Genomic DNA, 16,739 nt, shown 5'->3' on the forward strand with positions numbered 1-16,739 from the left:
GGAGAAGAGCCATCGTTCTGTTTCAAAAGGAGGGAAAATGCAACAGGCAAAGATAATTTCTGGGAGGTGGAAGGAGTAGATGGGAAGTGCCTTATTCTGATGGCTGTCTTGGAGTTTACATGCAATTATTTCTATGTTTAAAGATAAAAAATAAACCCATTATGTTTTTGGCTAGCACCTTGGGCCACGTGTGTAAATGCTTATGGTTCATAAAGCATTACAGCTGTAGATGTGCCTAAACCAGAGCGTTTCCAGCTGGCAGGGCCCACTGCCGGACCCCCCGGCCCTGCCTCTGCTCTGGGTTTACCCCACCGCTCACCACAGAAGCAGGACCTGTTTCTCCATTCCCAAGGTGTTACTACAGCTCAGATGCAGGAAATTCTCCTGCCAAAGCCCATTTTTGAAGAATGTAGGTTGTTGAAATTATTTCCAGGATGCAGAGGCCCTTGCCCTGCAACTACAGCTTCCTAAATCACGACAGCAAGGGCAAAGCTGAGGGGCTGGAGAGCGGTTTTGTCAGAGCTAAAAGTGTGGGGGCCGCTGCTGGAAAGAAAAGGGCTGCCCGCCTTTGCCCCGTGTGAGGATCGAACTCACGACCTTCAGATTATGAGACTGACGCGCTACCTACTGCGCTAACGAGGCGGCTGCAAAGATGGCCCCAGCGCGGGCTCTCGGCGCTGCCCCGGGCCCCGCGCGGCCGCCTCCCTCCCGGCCCGCCGGGACGCCGAGGAACCGGGAGCCGCCGAGGGACCAGGGCCGCCCCGGCCCGCCGCGGGGGAGGACGAGGGGCGGTGGGGACGGCCCGGCCCGGCCCGGCCCGGCCGTTTCTCCTACTGCTCTAACGGGCTGCCCGCCCGAGGGCCCCGCCGTGACCGCCCTGTGGGAGCCCGCGGTGACTGAGTGGGGTCCTGTGGAGACGGTGTCGGATCCTGTTGCGGTCGTGTGGAACATGGGAGCGACCATGTGGGACCCCAGGGTGCCTGCGGGGGTTCCCTGGGGTGATAGCTTCGGGTGGCCTGCGTGGGGCCCTGCTGTGGCCGTGTGGGACCTGGGGTGACAGCGCTGGCCCTGGCCGGGGCGGGGGGTGACGGCCCTGCTGGGCACAGGGAGGCCCCGATCGGCCTTGACAGGGCGCGATCTTGCATGTCAGGTTAATTAGGCGGCATCATTTTCGGCATAATTGCGCAGAACAGGTCAGTAGATAATTAGTGACTTTTGGCCGCGTCTCACAGCTGCGGGCGGATGTTGGGGGCGGGGGGAGGGACAGGATCGTTTTTAAAATCACAGCAGGAGCTTGGGGCTGGGCCCCGCCACCCCCTTGGCCCCCAGGCAGGTGTTTCCTGATCTCCATGGCTCCGGGATTAAAATCTGAACCATTTCATACCCTTTTGTCTTTTCATATATATATTTGCGTCATCCTCACATATACTCACTTTCTTCCCCCCATAAGGCATCTGGCGTAAGACACAGACTCAGAATTTGAGAAGGTACCCTGGAAAAAGTGGGCCTGTATCACTTTGAGTGGCCCTGAAGACGTCTGTGTTCCTGAGCACATTGTTCAGAGCAGCAGGACCCTTTCCCAGCTCAGCCGTGCCCTCAGCAGCCCGTGTAAGAGCCCAGACTGGTGTGTCCCCTTGATCCTGCACTCCACTCCAAAGCTGTGGCACGCCAGTTTATGGATGCAGAGCTGCGCGGGGCAAGGGCAAACGCAGCCTGCATGAGAAAACTATGTCACACGTGCCTCTACGTAAAAGCATGCAAGCAGGTATTTACGGCGTACCTCAGGCAGGGTGCCTTCCCACCCTCCCTCTCCTCGCCCCCGTGCAGTCATACCAGTCGGCCTGGCTCCCTGGAGGCACTGCGCCTCTCACCCCGCTGCGAACCTGCGCCTCCGTCCTGCTAATGACATGGCAGCCAAGCTGCCACGGGGACAACGTGACTCCAGAAGCTGCAACCTGGAAAAAAAAAAAAAAGAAACCAACCAAACAGCCTTAAATGTGCACAATCAAGTGATGAGTGTTTGTATTTCTGATGCTTTGAGGCCAGGTCACAACCCTCCCTCCACATAATATTCAGGATGTTTGGGAAGGGGTATTTTTGTTTTAATAGGGTGGCGTAGTCACAAAGCTTTAAAGAAATAAATGAGTGAATCGTCTATGATAATAGCAACATGCTACGAGCGGGGCACCGTGACGAAGTTCAAGTCTATTTTTAAGCCTGCCTGGCAGCATGTAGGTACAGACAGGAGTCCCTGACCCTTTCTGCTGTTCTGGAGCTATGGACATAGCCAATGTCTCTGTCCCAGTTCAATGTCAGAGTTCATTTTGCTCCCTAACAAATACTATGGGAAGACAAAGAAGCCTCAAGCTGTTTTGAAGATTGTGCAACGATGCTTGGGAGCCTACCTGCGTTTGCTTGAGTGCTTCCCTCACTCACATTCACAGGATGCAACAGGAAGGGAAATACAGCCGAATCAGACGGCCCTGGTAATTGGACTCTCGAATCCTTCGTATGCCCTGGGGGTGAGGTGGGTGCCTCTCAGATAAGCAATCTAATCAACTTCGCACTTGTGTCCCATCTGGAGACAGATTGTTGCTGAAGCAAGCTTCGGGGTTTTTTTTGAAGATAATTGTACCGACGAAAATCGGGGAGTGTGAATTTGCCTGAGGTAATAAGATCTCTTTATTTTTATTCGTAGTTAATTCGTTCAGCCAAGGCGATTTCATGCCAGAATGCAGTCTCCACACAAGAAGGACGATTGCGCTGCCTATGCCGCACATATGCATGGTGCCTGCCTGGCAGATCGACTGCTGCGACAAAGAAGCATGAGCCAATCCAAGCACATGGGCAAGATAAGGAAAAGGCTGGAGGATATCAAGAACCAGTCCCAGAAGTTGACAAAAGCAGATTTCAGCCACAACGAAAGCATAAGGTTGGCCACCGACGCCTTCCTGGATGGTGGGACAGACTCTTACCTGGAAACTTTAAGCAAAGAGGGCGAGGTAGATTTCCTCTCCTCAGTGGAAGCTCAGTACATCAAGGATAACACCAGGGAGTCCTATTACGCACAGGAGTCCCTGGCTACCGATGGGGTGGCTGCGCCAAAGCAGAATGATGCCAAGTCGCTCCCTTCAGGGACCTACTTCCCCACTGTCTCTGACAGCAGTGAGCCAGCTCTGCTGCACACATGGATTACAGCGGAGAAGCCCTATTTAAAGGAAAAATCCACCGCCACTGTGTATTTCCAAACAGAGAAGAACAGCAACATTAGAGACATCATACGCCGGTACATCAACAAGACCACTCAGGTATGGGGAGAGAATTGCTGTTCCCTCTGCATTTGGTTCTCTTCCTGCTCTTAAAAAGATCAGGTAAACACGGTGTTTGATCCGAGCCAGCCTTCTGCGTGGCAGCATAGCTTTGCTCTAGAAAGGGGCTGTAAAGAGCCCGTTGTTGAACACAGGCAGTGATTTTTTATTTGTTTTGTACTCACACCAACATCTTTTTACGTTGGTGACTTAAAAAACCCCCATTCCCTCTTTTTTTTAAATGCTCATTATCTCAGCAGAGCAAATGTGCCATAAAAAGGGCGGCTGGGCTCTTCCCCTTCTCATGTACCAGCAGCAGGATGGTTTCCTCTCTTCAGACCATTGCACTGGTAATGAGAATTAAGCTAAAGCGAGCTCTGTTTTAGAGGATTCATGGGAGATGTGAGTGAAGGGGAGCCCAGAGAAGGGTATGCGCGTCTGGTGTTCCAGTAGCTGTCCCCAGAGGAAGGAAATACTCCAGGAAAAAGACCTTTCATCCCTAATATGTTGTCAGGATCACTAAAAATGCCACGTGGGCTCCATACAGAGACTCTGTAGCGTAGCTTGGCATGTGGGAAAAGTGCAGATAATGCCCCTGACAACAGACAAGTGACGGGGGAGCCACAGAGAGGGGCCAGCTGCAAGCCAGCCTGCCCATGCACTGGGAAACCAGAAGCTGAGCAGCTGGAGGGAGACAAAAAGTCTCTGTCTTGTGTGTTCTGGCAGCTCTTCTGTTTTCCTGGAAAAAATATAATCTGACATTTCAGGGCTGTGTTTACCATCATCTGGGAGTTTTCCCCTTGTATAAACTCAAGACGCCACTGGCAGTTTCACAGGAGCAAAACCAGGCGGTAGTGCCTGCTGTCCGGCACGGGCTGTGGAGCCCGCTGGAGTTACAGATTTTTGCTGTGTTATTCTCCTGCAAAGGCAAGTGCTGGGTCTGATAACGCTGAGTGTAATGGCAGGGGAGAAGAATCCCCGCTGGCAACTGCCCTGTCAAAGGCTACAAGTGCTCGGCACATCAGGGATTATAGATCAGTCATTTTAAGTTGGCGGCATCAGGAAGATGCAGTGACAGAAGAAATGTGTCTGGAATTATAAAATAAACATCAGGTAAAGTATCAACCCAGGCCAATTTTCTGTCCTGAGAGGAGAAAACTTGTAGGGAAAAAAGTGGGAAATGTAATATAAATCCGTGGTTCACATGACCTTCTTAACCATCTAATTTACATTACAAGAGGGTTCTGGAGCAATACTTAGAGTGTAAATTTGCCAACTGCTTTTTGAGTGCAGTTTTTTGATGGCAGCATTTATTAATCAGTATCTGATAAAGGCCTGTCCTGGGTAGCCTAGTATTTGATATATCCATTAACAGCTTAACAGAATAAAGACTGTTTGTGGATGGCATTGAACTGCAAAGGATTGGTAAGTAGTACTATAATCTTAGCACATTTGTGGAGTAGGCATGAATCATAAAATGAAATTCAGGCAAAAGAAGTGAGAAGTACTGAAAGTAAGAGAGGAAAGTCATGCAGAAATGCAAGTTGGGAACAGCTGGTGAAAAAGCAGTACTGGAGAGAGGGATCTGGAGCTACAGTGAGGCTGGACGCGGTATTGTGCTGCTTAAAAAGACAAGGTGAGTTAACAGTAAGTGTGGATGTGAGATACTGGATGTAACTGTGCCACTTACCTACCACTGGCAAGGCCCTTTCTGAAGCACCATGCTTTGGCAGCAGAAGGAAGGTGTGGGATCCCCACTGCTTGCCTGAACAGGATGCCGGCCACACAGGATGCGCTCGGTCTTGTAGGATTTCCTCGTGGGGGTGAAGGGAATAAGCTTGCTGGCAGGTGTGGGCACAGGCTTTGGAGTAAGATTCAGTGGAAGTTGGAAGCAATTAATAAGGCAGATCTGCAGAGATACTACAAAGTTTGTTTTGATTTAAGACGATATCCTGTGAGTGCAATTATCAAGGGTTCCCTTTCTAGTCAATGGAGAAATAGGCACCTTCTGAAGATAAGTCAGCTGTTAGCTGGGCTAGATTGCCCTTGGGAGATGACCCTTCCCATGGACAGTAAGCAGACATCAACAAGGACCAGCACCTTTATGAGGCCGTGCCCAACGCTGAGTGTAGGGGCTCAAGTATGGAAGCGGGTTTATATCGTATTTATGGTTCCCTCGATCCACACTGGCTGGAGGCTGTGCATTTAAGCTGCTGTTGGAGCTTTTATGCCAAGCCATGAGACTCTCCCACCAGTTTTGAATTGGGAAGCACAGATGTATGGTTAAAACGAAACAATTAGTTTATAACTAATTATAAAAAACAAACAAACAAAAAAAATGGAGCTGTTGCAGTCTGTCGCCCCACCACTAACAACAGAGTGAGGATTTAAAGCCAGGACTGTTCCAGGTGTAAGTTGTAACAGAGGAAGCGTCATCCAGTGATTCTTGCTAAACGCATGTGGCTTAGGAAAGCTAGTCAGCCATTTGGTAAGGGCTGCAGTGTCCTAGCTAGGTCCTTATTGTTCTCCGATTAGCACTTCAATATATTTGCTAGTGCTGAAATCTCACCTGCAAATTCATGGGTCATCTTGTGTTTTGTGATTAAAAGGGCTTAACTGAAGTGCGTTTGTTGCATGTTACACTGGCATTATATGAGCAATAAAGTAATGATGCAACGTGTCTTGTCGATTTACTGATTCAGGCACTTAGGTAGAAAACCTGAAGAAATATCCACATGTATCTCCAAAGATTTGTGTTTGTTGGAATATTTAAAAAAAAAAACCCAAACCTACATTTCAGTGGCTTCACAGGCAACCTTAAGTTATGTAAATCGACTCTGCTGATGCCTCTGCTTTTCCCCCCTAGGTGCTAGCTATCGTGATGGATGTGTTCACAGATACTGAGATTCTTTGTGACCTGCTGGAGGCAGCTAACAAGCGCATGGTGTTTGTCTACCTGTTGCTCGATCATGGCAATATAAATCTCTTCTCGGAGATGTGCGACAAGTTGCAAATTGCTGAAGATCTCTTCAAGGTACCGTGGCTGTGTGAAGCATTAAGGCTCAGATTCATCTGCCTAACTTTAGGCATGCTGAGCTAGAAGCATGGTTATGCTAGGGTCAGTCCACCTTGTAATTAAAAGGGAGTAAGAGATTTCCAGAGGTAGCATTAGCTCACCTAATTCCTCTCTGAAGATGCCTGCATTTTTCCATGGATGTTACAGGAAGTTAAGGCATTTCCATTAGGTCCTTAGATGAAACTAATCTGGGCCCTGAAGTCCTAAAACAGAACTTAACTCCCCTAGTAGAGTTGTCTAACATAAGCATTACAACTGCTTCTGTTTAATAACTCTGCAGCACCTGTGATCCAGCGGCCATGGGGAGCAGGTGCACAAAACTCTTTTGCGTGGCAATATCTTGGTTGCACGAGGTAGTTTCTAATAAAACATGTTGTTTAAGCTCTGTTTTAAAGATAATGCCTCAAATTTAGCTGGCTGTTAGCTTAGTCTACCTTTGTCTCTGCCAGAGGGAAGTAATCTTAAAAATAACCTAATAGGGACCATTCAGTTGTTGCTTGAGATGCTGTAGGCACCTGTGGCGTTTTTGTGGGGATGGCTGATACTGCAGAGGCAGGGGCTTTCTGGAATGGCAGCTGGAGGGCAGGCAGGAGACCTGAGGGTGTCTCACGTGCACCAAACACCAGTGTTTCAACAGCTGAATTCCACCCCAAACGTATAAAGAAACTGAAATTAATAAAACACGCTCACAAGAGTGTTTGCATGCCTGTAAGCCCCCACTCCTTAGGAAGAACAACCCTGTGCTATTTATTGTAAGCATGCTGCTACAATGTACAGGCTTCGACAACGTGTGAGCCAAATCCTCGGGGCCACTTATTTACTAAGGCCCTGATTCTGCAAAGTGTGCGTATGCACAGCGGAGTCAGGTCTGGGTGCCAGGCCTGCCTTAAATGCGCTTGCTCAGGTACAAGGACAGTGCAGAGCATCGCTTGGGCCAAATTCACTTGCTTCTCCACTCACATGTGTACTTGCATCTGATCCTGTAAGGCGGCATTCGTCTGGGCTGCTCTAGAAGATCAGCCTGTATGTCCTTGCAGGCCCAGGTGGATTGGAAGAGCCGAGGTTTTGCCCTGCCAACATAAAACAAGAGAGCTTACAGCTAGAGCAGAATGTTGTTGGTGTGTCAGCAGTGGTAACAGGCTGCTCTCAGCTATGGACACATCTCTTATTTTGGTAGGGTTAGCATCAGTTATCGTTACACAGCACAGCTCCATCTGCACGAGTTTCCATGCAGGTTTATATCCCCGCTGAAACAAGTAACCCTGCGGCAGGTGAGAGAGCTTGGCTAGGTTTCCTCTCACCCCAAATCCTCATATATAACATTGGAGAGTCCGTGAAGAAATCATAACAGACAGTGGGGAAGTGAAGAGCTAAAGGTGGGTGGGGGAAAGGGCCCTTTCCTTCTGATTTTTAAGTTTTAAAAGCAGAAATTCACTCTGTTCTTTTGGGTTTTTTTTTCTTTACAGAATATTTCAGTCCGCAGTGTTACTGGAGAGGTTTACTGTGCCAAATCAGGCAGGAAATTTTCAGGACAAATACAAGAAAAATTTCTTATCTCTGACTGGAGATATGTGCTCTCTGGATCTTACAGGTGAGATAAGCCATTGCAGTTTATGTCTAGGCAATCTTTTATGATTTTTAAAATATTATTTCACAAAAAAGTGCCATGGAAATTTTTGTGGGGATGAAAAGTTTTTTTGAACAAAAAACCCTGATGTTTTCAAATACTTGCCGTTTTTCATTAATCTATTTAACTTGCTTTAAAGCTGATGTTAGTTCTTTATGGAGCGTGGAATTCAGTTTAAATGTTCAGAAACTAACATAAACAGCTTTGCCGGTGCAGCCTTGGAGCAGAACTAGAAATATGTATAGCTTAATATTATGCTTTCCTCATTGTTTGGGTCCTCAGATGCTGTGATCATGAGACATGATACATTTTCATCTCCCTCGAGATCCCTTAATGTAGCATATGTCACTCAGCTTATCTGAGGATTTGTTCTCCATATGACAAGTTTAGTGATTAAAGGGAAAACAGAAATGCTTCAGAGACTTACTGTTTTTTTCTTGTGTTTCATTAGCAGGTAGGCAGCATGTGTCTCCATGACTGTTGTACCTTCCCTTTTTTCTTTTTTCTTTTTTCTTTTGTCTTTTTTTTTTTTTTTTTTGGGAACTGAGTCTGTAACTCTCCACTTTTGTGCTTCTATAATTATTTCAAGTAGAGGATGTAGCACCTCAACAACTGGGGTTTTAATTAAGATCCAAGATCCTCAGGTCAGGGGATTCCAGGAGACTCTCTGCTTGCACCAAATAAAGTTCCTGCGCCTCATGGCTACATGGACAATCTTCACAAATGACCTAAGTGTATCATAGAAATCCAGATACAAAAAGGCGAGAGAAAAAAAATAGGAAGTGATTATTTAATTAAAAGGATGATATTGTTTTTCATAATCCGGGTTTATGATTTTGAGGCTTAAATGCCTCTAGTCTGATAAAGCTCTGCCACCAGGAAGATTACATAACTATAGTAACAAACATAAAGGTGACTACGTGGGGTTAGCGTAGGCTGCAGGAGCTCAGCTGTCCACAGGGCCAAGCATCCAGTTTTCATTCAGTTTCCAAATGAACCATCAGACAAAAACGAGTGAATGCTCAGAGTGGGATTTTATTGGCCACTTTGTGGTTTTCTTGTTCTTTCAGGTTTGTTTTTTTTTAATCCCTCACCAAAGATGTGTAGAAGTACAACAGCAGATTTATATAGAAAGTAGAAGTGAAGGATGTGTGGGAGAAGGGGGACAGAACAAGATGTATTTTTTTTAGCCAAGAAGCTCACTTTTAGCTTCTTTTTTCAATCATTAAAAAAGGAAAAAAGAAAAACCCTCAGAGTTGTGTGCAGAGTCACTTCTGTCATTCTCTACTGCTGTTGCAATGTCTTCTAACCTCAAGAGCCTTGCCAAACTGCATAATCCTCTATCCAGCAAGCAAGCAGAGAGGGTGGGGAGGAACAAATCTGTGCACTATTTAACTTCAGCATGCTCAGCACCAGCATGCAGATTCACATAGGTTATAGCTGGCTATAAGTACGTGGCATTTCTGTAGGCTTGCTAGCTCCCGCTTAATCAGTCTGAAGGTTTTCTGTTATCCTAAACCTTATCCACCAAACTCTGCAGGTACAAACAAGAATGATGTTGAGTAGAACAGACTCAAACTCTTCTGCAATGCATTTGCTGGAAATCAAATTTGAATAAATCTTAAAACTAATACAAAAGATCTTAAAACTAACACAACAGCAAATTTCACCTACGTGCTGTGCTCTGCATGACTTTCTAATAGTGATTGAGGAACAGGCTGAGGGAATGAAATAGCCTTTCAGGCCATACTGCTCTAAAAGGGACCCTGGCTCACCACTTCTAGCCAAAGTGTTTGGGGACGAAATATATTTGCCTGATGGACAACAAAAAGGACTGAAGCTGGCAACTAGTTAGAGGCAAAGGAACCATCACTGAGTCTGTGGCATCTCCTGCTCTGGAGTGTTTTTTAAAACTACGTTAGAAAGCCATTGATTGAGTCAGTGTGGAATAGCATGGCCCTGCTACGCAGGGCAGGCTGGAGCTGAGAAGCTTCTGAAGGCTGTTCCAGCCATGTGTCTGAGTAAGTGTTCTAAGTTACAGATTTCCTCTCAATTTTTATTGCCAATGTCTATGGTGTGGGGTTCGGATGCAGTAGTTAATTTTGCTGTTTCTGTGTTACGCTACTCCATCCTATGATAACTATGCCATTCCTTCTTTCTTTTTATTTTTAAGTAATTTGAAGTTAGATTATCTCAGCACTCCTAAAGAAGGCAAAATGAAAAGAGCAGAAGGCACAAACCTTAATCCTCAGGGGCAGCTGAGCACCTCCCCAGCTGTCTTTCTGAAAGCCACTGGCCGCTTCAGAGCCCATGTCTAACATCTAACACTGGGATACTTTGCCTAGAGCATTGGGTCAGGTGGGGCAGGTTTCTCCTACAGAGGTCATCCCACCAGCAACCAACACTAACACGTAGGTCAATCCAAACCTGAGCTCAGCTGAAAAACCCAGTCCTTCTGTTTCAGATTAAATGCGTGTAATGCTGCATGTTACTGTAGCACAGTAAATGCAAGGAATGAGAGCACCACTAATGAACTGCAGCTGCAGTAATGCAGAGGGTGCACTGAGAAATAAACAAGTCCAGTGCAAAAGAAGGTTGGACAGGAGAGGTGGGTTTTGATTCAGACAATCATAAATGAAAGAATCTGGAACAGGGCATAGGTTTTGGGACAAAGCTCTTGAAAGATGGCTGAGAAGTATCTGTTGATGACTGAATTTGTGGTACAGCTTTGGCCCCAAGCTAGGCGGTACTTCTTTGTGCTTTCTCTTCTTTCTGTTGTGCTTCACTCAAAGAGGCTCTGTAGAAAAACAATCCTTCTGGGCAAATAGTGACAAGAAGAGGCTTCTCTGAGCCTTTCCCAAAAGAGCACTCAGAATAGTAAACTAAGGAGCAAAATAGGGCCAAAAACGTACACAATTAATTTCATCTTAGAATGAAGCCAATGAAAACCTGTTAAGCCTTTATGTCAAGTTCTGCTTTGTTCTTCAGCAAAGGGCACAGAACGTAGGTTGCTGTGACTCACTACATAAAGTCCACAAATGTTTGTCTAAAATCATGTAGGTCTCACCTTGTTACTTTACTTTGCAGCTGACCCATTTTCCATCAGTCCATGGAGAATCTTTGGGCTATTAATTGGATCCAAATTTCTCTGCTTTCAAGGGTTACAGATGAGATCGATGAGTCACAGATGAGTGTCTGTCAGGTACTCCAGGAAGTTACTTGTGGGAGTAAATGTTAAAAATTGGGCACAACAGTTTTTTCCTCTGATTGTGTTGGATTTTAAAAGCCATATATAAGGGTAATTGGTTTTTATTTATCTCTAAATTTTCTTCTATAAACTAGATATATCTCTAGCACATAAAATATAAACCTGCCACTCCATACCTCAGCCCTTTCTTGAGTATGTAACCTTCAGTGTAGATATCCCAGACTAATTGCGCATGTTTTTGTATTTGCTCCTGGCTTGTTACCTCCTTAACAGTCAGAGGAAGGACATGCAAAGGTTTAGAGAGTGCTTCCTAGTGAATAAAGGCAATGTTGGGCTAGCACGGCAGATATTACCCACACAGGCGGAGTTAGCTTGCTGTGCTGTTTACCTCGGCTCCCAAGGATTTTTCCATATTTAGAATGGTTTGAACAAAGTGGATGAGAAGTACCTGTATTATAGTGATTTAGTAACTTATAGTTACTTATGATTGGACTTTCCATGTAAATATAAGTATTGTAGGTTTTCCCGGTGGCATTGAACTAGTGATTTCTTCACTCCTCCCCTTGCTCCTGAAGCAACAGTATAAAACCACCGTATGTCCCAAACCCAGCCCTCCTTAAGAATGCTCCAAATGGGCAGATGTGGATCATCTGTCTTTATTCCCATAGTGTCAGCTCAGGCTGTCAGTCCCACTGAGTTTCACAGGAGTTTTGTCAAAACATGACAAGAACAAGATGTGAAGTGCACACACCTACAGCCAAATCTAGCTCTCAGCAATCCTTGTGCAAACCCAGCTTAGCTAATAAAGTCACACAGGAATAACCAGGGCAGGGTTTTGCCAACGCAGAATAACCTCAGGTTCAAATCCAGCGCTGCTCTGTATCGTCTGCTGCACAGTGCCGGTCAGCTCAGGGAGTAATTACATTTCGTTCTCTCAGCTATGCTCATTTTATTGATGCCACTGCTGCTCAGACAAGGCAGCCTGCACAGCACAACCAAGCTGGCTTGTGGTTTTGTAAAAGAGCACAAATCTATGTTTGCCGAGTGGATTAGGGAAGCACATAAAAGAAAAAACATTTAAAAGCTATGGGGTGTCCTAAGGTGTGTCTCCGGACTACCAGAATGAAAACTATTGTGGTGTTTCTCCCTTACTTCATTGCAAAGTAGTATTTTTATTTTTGGAAAGGCTGTAGGAAATATTTATAATTTCATTTTCTCTGTAGTGAAGAAAATAAGCATTTGTCAGGTGTGATGGTTTGTTTGGTGGGAGTGGGTTGTGACAGGGAGGTTGGGTTTTTATGTGTTTCTCTTGACCAATGGAGGAAAAATAGAGCAAAATGAAAACAAAGTTGTTTTGGTTTTTTTTTTGCTGGTCTTTCTAATATCGGGTTTGAGTGGGTGGATTACCAATTGGCACAGTGTTCTGCAGGGAAGGTACAATTTAGGTGTGTGCAGACAAGACATCGTAACACCTTAATTTAAGCATTGTGCGTGGAAAAGAGGTACCCAAAATAGGGGTTTAAACTCCTTTCCATTCAACAGACACCCAAACCTTGGGTACTGTATCTGAAATTTAGCCCTGCAGTGGATCTGGATCACTACTCCCTTTAGGAAGTTGTATAACTTCACAGGGTTTCTTGAAGGTTTTAGATGCAGCTGCAATAACAATGCTTGCTCCAAGTCAAAGAGCACCGATGTGAACTGACCTGAAATTCAACTGCGACACCATCTTCATCCTGTGTTTAGACAAGAAGCTTCAGCAGCAAAACGCATTTGCCTTTCGCACCACCCCTGCAGGGATCTCCAGTTCCTAATGGCTGATGTTAACGCTAACCCGTACCTTGTCTCTCCTTCCAGCTTCACATGGTTATGTGGCCAGGTTCACCGCAACCTCCTCTCCAAGTTCACAGGTCAAGTTGTGGAGCTGTTTGATGAAGAGTTCCGGCACCTTTACGCGCTGTCCAAGCCAGTGAGGGGACCGAAGTCTCCACCACGCACCATGCCCTTCCTGTTCAGCAAGAGTTGGGCCCCCCAGCGCAGCCTCCCCGACAGCGAAGAGGGCAGTGCTAACACTCTTTCCGATCCCTTCAGCAGCCGCTCAGCTGGTAGCACCCACAAGACCAAGCAGCCCCCAAGAACTCACATATTCAGCAGCAACTTCACCCCCCCGTCACCTCTCCAGAGAGTTAATTCCTTCCACAGCTACGTCTCATTCACACTCCCACCACCACAGAAGGCCATCCACGCTAGCTACTATCAGCCGCACTACCTGGCCGATAACTCCACGGTTCTGTATAACAACATGAACGTTTACAGACCTATAAGACTTAGACAAGAGGAACCGAACAGGACAGGGTTAAGCTCACCCTGGAGATGCCTCCACAAAGCTAACCTGTTTGCATAATAACCACCTTGTTTTGAATTGCAAGTAAATGTAGTGGGGACCTGTTTAGCAATCGCTTGTGTACTGATGAATATAGAAATTCTGTATAATACAAAATGAGGATGATTTCAAGCCTCTTGTTTTGTTTTGCTGCTTATGGATGCTTCGTTTCCCTAATTAAAAAGCCAAGCCTGCTAACATGTAAACCTTGGGTGCATCATGATCCCAGGAAGAGCGTGTCTAAATAATGTTGCTCACAGTGCAACACTGGTGCTGCCTGTCACCTGGCCTTGGTAGCATGTTTGTGTAGCAGCCCATCTAGGTGGTTAACCGTTTTTCATACGGCCAGGCACCAGAAAGTGGGGTAAGTCAGTTTATTACTACACATTTTATGCACTTGCATAAGGAGACAGAAGGTTGCAATTTATGTGCCAAACAAAGGTGGTGTTGGCAGCAGCCGTCTACCTTCGTGCTGTCATCACACCTTAACCTTGATTTAGGAGGACTCCTTTAGGGCTGATGGGGAAGCACAGTTTCCCCTATTGCACTGCCTCGGAGCTGGCTGCAAGGACCTCTGTTCACAGGGTTTCTCTGGAGGAGCCTGCTAACCATGACATGGAACGAGACTGACAGTTCAGGTTACGGAGGACATCCTGCAGCCTCTGTATGCTCATTTGCCCTCATTAGCAGCACGGGTGTGTTCCAGCATGCTTTGTTACAAACCTCCGATCCCACCAGCTCAGAGCAATTCCCCTTACTGCAGAGCAGCCATGTAGATTCAGACTGGAAAATGAAGCTGAGTAAAGAAGCGAAGTCCTACTAGTAACACACCAGGACTGAGTTCCAATTCATGTGATAGCATGCGGATCTTAGAAATCCTCTCAGTGGTCATTTGACCGAACATGAAGTTAGAGACAATAATGCTTTATTTCAGAATTCTTCAAGGTTTCTAGTTTTTAAAGAGAACTTGGGTGTCTGTAGTGCCCATTGAATACAGAGGGAGTTACAGAGGTTCAGCAGCTTGAACCAAAAGCAGAAAAACATTCTGCCAAATAATCCATGAAAACGATGGAAGCTTTTGTAGTGGAAGGCAAAAAAATAGTAAGAAAATTCATGAAACAAAGGATTTCTGTTCAAATCCTGAAGTTACTAGATGCCTAACATGTATTGATTTCTCAGTAATTTCTTTTTTACACCTGCTTTATATCGTCTTTCATCTGACTCCATCAGAAAACAGAAACCTAAACACATTTGCACATCTGGCTCATTTTGTCTGCTTTCTCACCTGCTCAGAAAGGAATACAATTTAATTATTTAGGCTGTGGATGATGAAAATTGTACACCACAGCAAGATCTCAGGGGAGGAAAGTTTCTCATCCTTGGAAGTGCAACCATTTTGAAAGTATACCGGTAAAGTTGATAGAACATTATGAAAGGTACAGAATGGACACATCCTGCTCTAGCTTCGATGTGGACATTTTCACATGTGATATAAAATTTTGGAGCCCAGAATAACAATAAACTATTAAATATAATTGTAAATTCTGTACCTAGCAACATTTTTGGGATTCCTTGGGAAGAAGGGAAAGTCGATTTTAATTCCTATGATGATTCTGCTTAAATATCTAAATATGGCAACCCTTCAAATAAAAGAGAATACTTTCATTAAAATCCCTTTGAGAATCATTTTGTTTCTTCATATTCTCTTGACTTGTGCACCTCATTCTTCTCTTCCAAAAGCCAAATGGGTTCCACACAGTCAGAGTCCAGGTGAAGAGGAAGCACATTTTATTTCTTCTGAAATCAACAGGAACAGAACTAAACATATGTGTCCCCCCAGCCTAATTAAGATTGCATTTCTCAATCTGGTTCAGTGCCCTGATCCCATTGTGGCACAGAGCGGGATGTGGGGAGAACTCTGTAGACCACTGCCTCTGAAGCCTACGAAATCCATGAAGGAGCTGTTCTCATCTCTGTGGGGCAAGGTAGCTGCCTACAGAAGTTTTGGAGAACACAGCTTGTGAAACGTAGGCAGGGGACAAGCTAATACCCAGGACCACTGTCAGTTAAGAGCTGATTTCAGCCCTGGACCAGGGATACAGCTTGCGCTAGTTCAGACAACAGCTGAACTTGAATATCAAATGGAATTTCAGTTTTGATGGAAAATAATCAGAGTTTACAATCTCAGCAATGAGTTATGCCAAAAATCTTAACAGGTCCCCACAAGCCTGATTATTCAGTGGCGAGGGGAATGTGTGGTTACAGGCAGAACTACCTGTCAGGATGGTCACGGCAGAATGCTGACATACCTCGTCTGTCTGCTGCAAGGGAAGGGCTCAAATGAACACTTCTACCATACAATGCACCCTCAGCAAGTTTGTGGATGACACCAAGCTGAGTGGTGCAGCTGAATCCCTTGAGGAAAGGGATACCATCCAGAGGGACCTGGACAGGCTGGAGGAGGGCACCCATGTGAACCCTGTGAAGTCTGACAAGGTCAAATGCAAGGTCCTGCAGCTGGGTCGGGGCAACACCCAGTATCAGTACAGACTGCAGGTTGAAGGGATGGGGAACCATACTGAGGAGAAGGACTAGGGGGTACTGGTGAAAGAGGAGCTGGATATGAGCCAGCAACATGTGCTTCCAGCCCAGAAAGCCAACCATATCCTGGGCTGCATCAGAAGCAGCATGGCCAGGACGTCAAGGGAGGTGATGCTCCCCCTCTACTCTGCTTTGGTGAGACCGCACCTGGAGTGCTGCATCCAGCTCTCGGCACAGACCCTGCAAAGGCACCTAATTATGATGCAGAGTGCCCTGGGCCTCACCCAAGTTTGCTGGGGCCCATTGGAGGTCCCCACTGCCCTCCAGAGATCCCCCCAGTCTACAAAATCCAAACTTAAAAAAAAAAATAATTCACTTTTAAGTACAAATTCACTTCTGTGGATATTCTGGGGATTTGTATAGGCTACATTTATTTATGCTTTTTAGCTCCCATCACCCACATCTAGATCCTCTTCATCTGCCTCAAAATAAGAGAGACACCAAAAATATAGTAACGAGGATCATTCCAGTTCTTTTCTGCCAGGTCATCCTCTGAATCTTCTTCAGCAAAATTAGAGGGGATGAATCCTCTTGTG

At 45.8% G+C, this 16,739-nt stretch overlaps 1 protein-coding gene and 1 non-coding gene across 3 annotated transcripts; one reads left to right on the forward strand and one right to left on the reverse strand.

Annotated features, from left to right (window-relative positions):
* Positions 1-569: 569 nt before the first annotated feature.
* TRNAM-CAU (transfer RNA methionine (anticodon CAU)) lies at positions 570-642 on the reverse strand. Its single transcript has one exon. It is a non-coding gene; the product is annotated as a tRNA-Met (tRNA).
* A 404-nt stretch (positions 643-1,046) lies between these two features.
* FAM83A (family with sequence similarity 83 member A) lies at positions 1,047-13,802 on the forward strand. Of its 2 annotated transcripts, XM_075086187.1 has the most exons (5): positions 1,047-2,527; positions 2,699-3,308; positions 6,175-6,342; positions 7,851-7,975; positions 13,077-13,802. In XM_075086187.1, the coding sequence occupies exons 2-5, from the start codon at positions 2,733-2,735 to the stop codon at positions 13,621-13,623; spliced, it is 1,416 nt and encodes a 471-aa protein (XP_074942288.1). In that variant the 5' UTR covers positions 1,047-2,527; positions 2,699-2,732; the 3' UTR covers positions 13,624-13,802. The 2 variants fall into 2 exon arrangements, with proteins under 2 accessions (XP_074942288.1, XP_074942287.1); XM_075086186.1 differs by having other exon boundaries at positions 1,047-3,308.
* Positions 13,803-16,739: the final 2,937 nt, after the last annotated feature.

This window comes from Phalacrocorax aristotelis, chromosome 2 (genome assembly GCF_949628215.1).
Source record: "Phalacrocorax aristotelis chromosome 2, bGulAri2.1, whole genome shotgun sequence".
In the NCBI taxonomy this organism is placed as follows: domain Eukaryota; kingdom Metazoa; phylum Chordata; class Aves; order Suliformes; family Phalacrocoracidae; genus Phalacrocorax; species Phalacrocorax aristotelis.

Excerpts from the sequence above, each read along its gene's own strand:
- FAM83A (XM_075086186.1), top strand. The coding sequence starts at position 2,733 with ATGCAGTCTCCACACAAGAAGGACGATTGCGCTGCCTATGCCGCACAT. Across the intron at positions 6,343-7,850 it reads TTGCTGAAGATCTCTTCAAG|AATATTTCAGTCCGCAGTGT; the intron begins GTACCGTGGCTG and ends TTTTCTTTACAG. Across the intron at positions 7,976-13,076 it reads GTGCTCTCTGGATCTTACAG|CTTCACATGGTTATGTGGCC; the intron begins GTGAGATAAGCC and ends CTCTCCTTCCAG.